The sequence below is a fragment of the Chiloscyllium plagiosum genome, chromosome 3, assembly GCF_004010195.1.
Source record: "Chiloscyllium plagiosum isolate BGI_BamShark_2017 chromosome 3, ASM401019v2, whole genome shotgun sequence".
In the NCBI taxonomy this organism is placed as follows: Eukaryota; Metazoa; Chordata; class Chondrichthyes; order Orectolobiformes; family Hemiscylliidae; genus Chiloscyllium; species Chiloscyllium plagiosum.
In genome coordinates, this window is record NC_057712.1 from 54,487,124 (window position 1) to 54,495,916 (window position 8,793).

Sequence of the window (8,793 nt, forward strand, 5' to 3'; positions counted from 1 at the left end):
TGGACTTGTTGGGCCGAAGGGCCTGTTTCCACACTGTAAGTAATCTAATCTAATCTAAAAAGTGTGAACAGAACCTCTGACACGCCTCTTTATTTTTTTTACATGTGGAGAGTATCTCACACTGACCCAGCTCCGTCAGAACCAGCTCCAGAGTGAGCAGAACCTCTGATACTCCTGTTTTTGTTTTTCTTTTTTTTGTATGTTCCCACCCTACTTTCGAACAGCGGTAGTTCTTATTTTTCCTCAGTACCCCATGTTGTGTGTGAGCAGGTGTTGGACACAGTGAAGAACAACAAGTGCGTAAATCTTTATTTATATTGCACCACCAGGAACAAAGGAAACGCCAGAGTGGCCAGTGACAAGCAATACCCTTCTCGACAAAGGGCAATGCCGCTTGATCAAAAAAGTGAAGGGGAGGGCAGGGATTAAATCAAAATAGAGTTGGAGGGGGAAATAAAACCCTCCATTCCCTGCAGTGCTCACCTCACCCTGAACAGCTCAAGGGTGTTGGTGGTCACTGCGTGCTCCTTCTCCAGTGACACCTGGATCGAATGTAACCATGGAAGAGGGGCAGGCAATTGGCCCTAATGACCCCCTCCACAGCCTGCTGCCTGGACCTGTTACTCACCTGTTTATCTTTCTTTTTCTTGGGACGTCTGACACCCCATTCTTTTTATCAGAACGCTCTTGTTCTTTTCTAGCTTTCTTTTTCTTTTTTCTTTCTTTTTTCCCTTCCCCCACACTACCGCCTAACTGCAGTTGTGCTTATATTTTCCCCAGCACCCATGTTGTGTGTGTGCAGGTGTGAGACACAGTGAAAGACATAAGGCGTACAAATCTTTATTCAATTTCCACCACCGGGAAGAAAACACCTAAGTGGCCAGTGACAAGCAGTTCCCTTCTTAGAGGGCAATGCTGCGTGATCAAACAGTGAAGGGGAAGGCTGGGATTAAATCAAAATAGAGTTGGGGGGGAAATAAAACACTCCACTCTATGTGGTGCCCACTCTGAACAGCTCAAGGATATTGGTGGAGACTGTGTACTCCTTCTCCAGGGACACCCAAGTTCGACTGTAACCATGGAAGAGGGTCAGGCAATCGGCCCTAATGACCCCCTCCATGGACAGCTGCCTGAACCTGTTACATACCTTTTATCTCTTGTGGGCAGGACTTCGTGATTGGACCAGGGTAACAACCTCAATCTATGGCACCATGTCAGCCAAATGGATCTCAATCACTTCATCCCACGCCCTCTCAGTCCTAGAATATAGTGCTGTTCTTTTACCTGTAGTTTCTCCTGAGGCTTTTTCATGCCAGCTACGTTTCCTCGGACTCTACGTCAGATACTGGCGGTCTATACCAGACCATAGTCTGCCCTTTGTGTCCGGAGCATCTCGGCTGAAAATCATCTTCAGACAATAACTGCGTTGAGACTGCAACATCTGCCATATCCATCTTGTCCTCAGAGGTTTCTTTGATGCTAGGTGGAGGGGGAGAGCCCACAGGTTCTGACAGCCTTGCCAGATGTTCAGAAGGGCCATTTCTGTTTTGTGGACTGGTGCAGAGCCAACAACCTGTCTTGAATGTGGACAAAACGAAACAGATGGTTGTTGACTTCAGGAGGGCCACAGAGCAATCACTGCTGGACATCAACGGCTCCTCCATGGAGATAGTGACGAGCACCACATTTCTTGGCATCCATCTGGCGGAAAAACTCACCTGGTCCCTCAACACCAGCTCCATTGTCAAGGAAGTCCAGCAGCGTCTCTATTTTCTGCATAGGTTGAGAAAATCCCATCTTCCATCCCCCGTCCTCACCACGTTCGATGGAAGGTTCATTGAAAATACCCTGAGCATCTGCATCACTGCCTCGTTTGGGAATAGCACCATCTCGGATCGTAGGTCCCCACAACGGATTGTGAGGTCGGCTAAGAAGATCTTCAGGGTCTCTCTTCCCTCCATTACAGACGTTTACACCACACAGGCTAACAGCATTGTGGACGACCCCACACATCCTTCATTCAAATTCTACTCTCTTCTGCCAGATGGCAGAAGATACTGGGCTATTTGGTCTCTCACGGCCAGACTGTGTAATAGTTTCTTCCCCCAAGCCATCAGGCTCCTTATCACAGTATGATCACACTCAATTCCATTTGCAATTGTTTGGATGACTTTTTGAATTGCTGCTAAAATAATGTTTTATTAATGATCATTCATTGTTACATTGTAATTTGCCAACCACTGTGCTATTATCTTGTCTTTTCAGGAGTTACTGTGCTGTCTTGCATATTTTGCACTTCCTATGCACTTGATGCTACCTTGTGTATGACTGTATTCTTGTGTAATCTGTGTATCCATATAAGCACCTTGATAATCACAGGTGAGGTGCTGGAAGACTGGAGGTTGGTTAATGTGGTGCCACTATTTAAGAAAAGTGATAAGGAAAAGCCAGGGTGAGTCTGACATCGGTGGTGGGCAAGTTGTTGGAAGGAATCTTAAGGGACAGGATTTACATGTATTTAGAAGAGCTAGGACGACTTAGGGATAGTCAGCATGGCTTTGTGCATGGGAAATCATGTCTCACAAACTTGATTGACTTTTTTGAAGAAGTAACAAAGTGGATTGATGAAGGCAGAGCGGTGGACGTGATCTATATGGACTTCAGTAAGATGTTCAAAAAGGTTCATCGTGGTAGATTGGTTAGCAAGGTTAGATCTCATGGAATACAAGAAGAACGAGCCATTTGGATACAGAACTGGCTCAGAGGTAGAGACAGAGGGTGGTGGTGGAGGGTTGCTTTTCAAGCTGTGACCAGTGGTGTGCCACAAGGATCGGCGCTGGGTCCACTACTTTTCGTGATTTATATAAATGATTTGGATGTGAACATAGGAGGTATAGTTTGTTTTGCAGATGACACCAAATTTGGTGGTGTTGTGGGCAGTGAAGAAGGTTACTTCAGTGTATAACAGGATCTTGAGAATGGGCTGAGGAGTGGCAGGTGAAGTTTAATTTAGATAAATGTGAGGTGCTGCATTTTGGAAACGCAAATCAGAGTAGGACTTATACACTTAATAGTAAGGTCCTAGGGAGTGTTGCTGAACAAAGAGATCTTGGGAATGTACATTCTTAGTTCCTTGCAAATAGAGTCACAAGTAGATAGGGTAGTGAAGAAGGCATTTGGTATGCTTTCCTTTATTGGTCAGAGCATTGAGTATAGCAGTTGGGAGGTCATGTTGAGGCTGTTGGGCCACTTCTGGGATATTGTGTGCAATTCTTGTCTCCTTCTCAGGAAGTATGTTATGAAACTTGAGAGTGTTCAGAAAAGATTTACAAGAATGTTGCCAGCTTTGGATCTGTAGGGTGAGGCTGAATAGGCTGGAATTGTTTTCCCTGGAGCGCCGGAGTCCGAGTGGTGATCTTATAGAGGTTTATAAAATCATGAGGGGCATGGAGAGGATAAACAGATGAGGTCTTTTCCCTGGGGTGGGGGAGTCTAAAACTAGACGGCATTGGTTCAGGATGAGAGGAGAAAGATATAAAAGAGACCTAAGGGGCAACTGTTTCTCGCAGAGGATGGTGCATGTGGCACAGTGGTTAGCACTGCTGCCTCACAGCGCCAGAGACCCGGGTTCAATTCCCGCCTCAGGCGACTGACTGTGTGGAGTTTGCACATTCTCCCCGTGTCTGCGTGGGTTTCCTCCGGGTGCTCCGGTTTCCTCCCACAGTCCAAAGATGTGCAGGTCAGGTGAATTGCCCATGCTAAATTGCCCGTAGTGTTAGGTAAGGGGTAGATGTAGGAGTATGGGTGGGTTGTGCTTCGGCGGGGCGGTGTGGACTTGTTGGGCCGAAGGGCCTGTTTCCACACTGTAAGTAATCTAAAAAATGTATGGAATGAGCTGCCAGAGGAAGTGGTGGAAGCTGATAAAATTACTGTATTTAAAAGGCATCTGGATGGGTACATGAATAGGAAGGGTTTGAATAATGGCCAAGTGCTGGCAAGTGGGATTAGATTAGGTCAGGATATCCGGTCAACTGGACGAATTGAACGGAAGGATCTGTTTCTGTGCTTTAGATCTCTATGACTCTATGACTGTTGTGAGTGAATCTCTTCAGGGTCGTTCTTTTATTGCTACTGAAATAACTCCCCCAAAGGCATGCATCCTGTCACCAAGTCACCCTTTCTTTACATGTGCAAAGTACAAGATACTGACCCAGCTTGCACAGAGCGCGTTCTTAGAGTGAGCAGAACCCTTGACACTTTTGTTTATTTTTCTTCTTTTTTTTTCCGGAGGCGGCTCAGGTTGTGGACACTTCTGGTTTTTTTTTTGGCATCGTCAGAGAAAGGACTTCTATATGCCACATTTCCCTCGTCCGTCAGGCGAGTGGGGATTCGGGTCACTCCTGTTCTTTGTTTTATATATTAACCCTTACGCTACCACCTAAGTGCGGTAGTGCTTATTTTTTCCCCAGCACCCATGGTGTGTGTGTGTGCAGGTGTGAGACACAGTGAAAGATACAAAGTGCACGAATCTTTATTCAAATTCCACCACCAGGAAGATAGGAAAACAGCACTTTTATTTTGTTCTCAGAGTGAACAGAACCTCTGACACTCCTGTTTATCTTTTTTTTACTGTCCAGGTATTTTTTTTTCTTTCTTTTAACCCCCACACTACCACCTAAGTGCGGTAGTGCTTATTTTATCCCCAGCACCCATGGTGTGTGTGTGTGCAGGTGTGAGACACAGTGAAAGACACAAAGTGCACAAATCTTTATTCAATTTCCACCACCAGGAAGATAGGAAAACACCCAGGTGGCCAGTGACTGCCCTTCACATCAAAGGACAGTGCTGTGCAGCACTTTTGTTTATTTTATTTATTTTTTTCTCTCTTTTTTTTTTCTTATTAACCCCCACACTACCACCTAAGTGCGGTAGTGCTTATTTTATCCCCAGCACCCATGGTGTGTGTGTGCAGGTGGGAGACACAGTGAAAGACACAAAGTGCACAAATCTTTATTCAATTTCCACCACCAGGAAGATAGGAAAACACCCGGGTGGCCAGTGACTGCCCTTCACATCAAAGGACAGTGCTGTGTTGCACTTTTGTTTATTTTTTTCTCATTGAAGCCAGGTGGACCTCATTAATTATGAAGTTCTTGATTGGGGTTGTTAACCTGGGACAATCAGGAAAGCCCTGGCTGAACAATATAACTGGAAGATTTAGAATCTCCTTTGTTTAGGGGACTGACTCTATGCTGGCTGGGCCACAGTCGGTGTGTTACTTTTGCTGGTTTATTCTTTTTTTTTTCTTTTCTTTTTTTTTACACAGTGAAAGACACAAAGTGCACAAATCTTTATTCAATTTCCACCACCAGGAAGATAGGAAAACACCCGGGTGGCCAGTGACAAACACTGCCCTTCACATCAAAGGGCAGTGCTGTGTAGCACTTTTGTTTTTTTTTCCTGGCAAACACCCGGGTGGCCAGTGACAAACACTGCCCTTAGTCTCTTAGTAGTATTTTTTTTTTTTCTTTTTATCAAAATAACACTCCTGTTTATATATTTTTTTATTTTTTAAATTTAACCCCCACACTACCACCTAAGTGCGGTAGTGCTTATTTTATCCCCAGCACCCATGGTGTGTGTGCGCAGGTGTGAGACACAGTGAAAGACACAAAGTGCACAAATCTTTATTCAATTTCCACCACCAGGAAGATAGGAAAACACCCGGGTGGCCAGTGACAAACACTGCCCTTCACATCAAAGGGCAGTGCTGTGTAGCACTTTTGTTTATAGCTATCAGCCAAGGCTCCCTGATTGGACCAGGTTAATAGCCCCAATCAGGGATCTAATATCCACCCAGATGACATCATTGTAATCACTACTCATCTGACTTCAGAGCAAAATCCTGAAGATTTGGAAGAAATGTTCTTGAAAATGTTTTAACCCTTTTTCTTACATAGCTCATTTGAGTAAAGTTATCCTTTTAAAAGCAATATCAGGGACATTTGGATCATAGGTTCTGTTGACTCTGCAAATCTTTGTGGTCACAGCTCTGTTCTCATGCCTCCTGAGTGCATGTCTTTAAGCTGTTATTTGGGACAAGGAGATTTAAAGCCATGCAGTGTCTTGCTGAGAAAGCATGATAGATGTCACGTGAAAGTTAATGTGTAGGATGTCTAGTATTCCATTTTGAGAAAACTAATAAGAAAATACAAAAGATAGCAAAACTTGGAATAGTGGAGCAGAGTGAATTAGAGCTCACTTATGTAAACTTAAGAGTTAGAAAATGAGTGAGGAGAGGGTGCAGTAGGAATGAGGAGAAGGAGATGTTCAGATGGGTGGAGGTTGAGGGAGGCTTTAAAACAGAGAGAATAATTTTATACTTATCAGCAAAGGAAAACTCAGCTAAATAATAGCTTCAAATTGCTGAGGTAATGAATTGCTTGTAATAGTATTTCTAGCTTAAGGCTTCATAAGGGGCAGTGGTAGAGTGGTAATGACAGTGGACTAGTAACCTAGCAACCCAGCTAAAATTCTGGCAACATGGGCTCATACCCCATCATGGTAAATGATGAGATTTCAATTACATAAAAATCTGGCATAAAAAGCTCGCCTAATGGCAACCATGTAACCATTGGGAATTGTCATGAGAACAATCTGGATCATTAATGTATATTAAGGAAGGAAGACTGCCAACTACACCCAGTCTGGCCAACATGTGACTCCAGACCGATAGAAATGAGAATTAGGGATGTTCAAATAGCCAGCAACTCCCAAATCCCATGAAAGAATATCTATTTAAACAGCAGCTACTATATTGGGAGCAAAATATGGCTGATATTATTGTAATGAACAATGTGTGTCAGTTGTTAAATTTAAATCTGGGATTGAGATTTATTACAGCTGGGGTTGGAGGAGTGTATCAGTCCCAGTCCTCTACTGGTCAAAGCAAAGTTTTTATTTAACCAAGATGGTGATCAGCCAGTGTATCAGCCTTGGATTATATTAGATTTAATCTTATGATCAAGTCAGCCAAATTCATTAGTCAATAGACAATAACTAGTTTATTACAAATGAACTTAATTAGCAAAGAGGTCGAGATTATTAACAAACAGTTTGGATTGTGCAAATATATGCACAGCAAAGCTGAGGAAAATAAAGAAAATCTACAGGATTCAAAGTACTTTGACTAAGTGACAGTTAAAAACAGGAGAAAAGAATAAGTCATGATTGTTCCAAATGGTGATCTATATCCAAAGTTATTCTGCACACATATACCATTGATACTCAGATATTTTCAAGGATCAGTGTGGCTAGCTGAATTCCCTTTCCGAGAGACAGTGAAGTAGAATTCAAAATTCTCTTAAAAGCCCTCTATAACTGTTAAATATGATTCATAGTGAGGTTTCTGCTCATCTACTTTGCTGAAAGGAATGCAATAAGACTGGGAGCGAAGAGTTGTTGATCTTTATCCAAGTTATTGTTACATCTTCCCATCTGGCTTCAAAATATAATAACCTCCGTTTGAACCTCTGTTCCTTGCAGACACAACATTGTTGCTGTTATACGGAATAATTTTATTTTTTGCGAAGCGTCTGTTGTTAAACGTTCAGGATTTATGTACATATCTGCGACTAGCCAGTAATAATTGCTTATAATGTTAAAATTCTGTTTCAGCTCTTTTGACTTTGCTTTTGAACTGTCACGATTGTCTATGAAAAATAAAATCCCAGATATACATCTGAAACACGCCATGTATTTAGAAGATGAGGTAAGTTGTTACTTTTCTTGGTCGATATTTGATTAGCACAGAAAAATAATATTTTGATCATGTTTGTATTATTATCAATATTAAGATCATGGCATAAAGAACGTGATCTAATGCTATAAATCAGATGTCTGAATTGAAAATGCTATTACTTACATCGACTAAAATATATCCAAGAGATAAATAGCCCAAAAGCTATTTAATATTGGGCAAGTTTTACAGAACATCATCTTTAAAGAATTAACAGGACATGTACCCACCAAATAGCCAATTTTCTTGCTGGTATTTTACATTGGAGCCAGCTTTAATTTCCTAAAATTGTGACTTCCACCTTAAACTGGAAAGAAAGCCCCATCTTAAAGAAACGCTGGCCATATATGCAAGGGGAGGCAATGGCCTTGTGGTGTTATCACTAGATTTTATTAATACGCAAATTCAGCTACTGCTCTGGGGACCTGGGAACCACCAAGGCAAATACTGGGATGACTTTGGATTAGAGTCTTAGAGTCATAGAGATATACAGCGTGGCAACAGACCCTTCTTGTTGTGGTTCTGTTCGCCAAGCTGGGAATTTGTGTTGCAGACGTTTCGTCCCCTGCCTAGGTGACATCTTCAGTGCTTGGGAGCCTCCTGTGAAGCACTTCTGTGATGTTTCCTCTGGCATTTATAGTGGTTTGAATCTGCCACTTCCGTTTGTCAGTTCCAGCTGTCCGTTGCAGTGGTCGGTATGTTGGGTCCAGGTCGATGTGCTTATTGATTGAATCTGTGGATGAGTGCCATGTCTCTAGGAATTCCCTGGCTGTTGTCTGTTTGGCTTTCCTATAATAGTAGTGTTGTCCCAGTCGAATTCATGTTGCTTGTCAACTGCGTGTGTGGCTACTAAGGATAGCTGGTCGTGTCATTTCGTGGCTAGTTGGTGTTCATGGATGCAGATTGTTAGCTGTCTTCCTGTTTGTCCTATGTAGTGTTTTGTGTAGTCCTTGCATGGGATTTTGTACACTACATTGGTTTTGCTCATGCTGGGT

At 42.8% G+C, this 8,793-nt stretch overlaps 1 protein-coding gene across 2 annotated transcripts in view; it reads left to right on the forward strand.

The window, feature by feature from the left end:
• The window catches only part of ift172 (intraflagellar transport 172), a 279,132-nt gene that overhangs the window by 172,796 nt on the left and 97,543 nt on the right, over nucleotides 1-8,793 (forward strand). For both annotated transcript variants that reach the window (XM_043682226.1, XM_043682236.1), the window contains one exon: nucleotides 7,678-7,771. In XM_043682226.1, coding sequence (XP_043538161.1) covers nucleotides 7,678-7,771 — 94 coding nt within the window. The remainder of the gene's footprint in view (nucleotides 1-7,677; nucleotides 7,772-8,793) is intronic.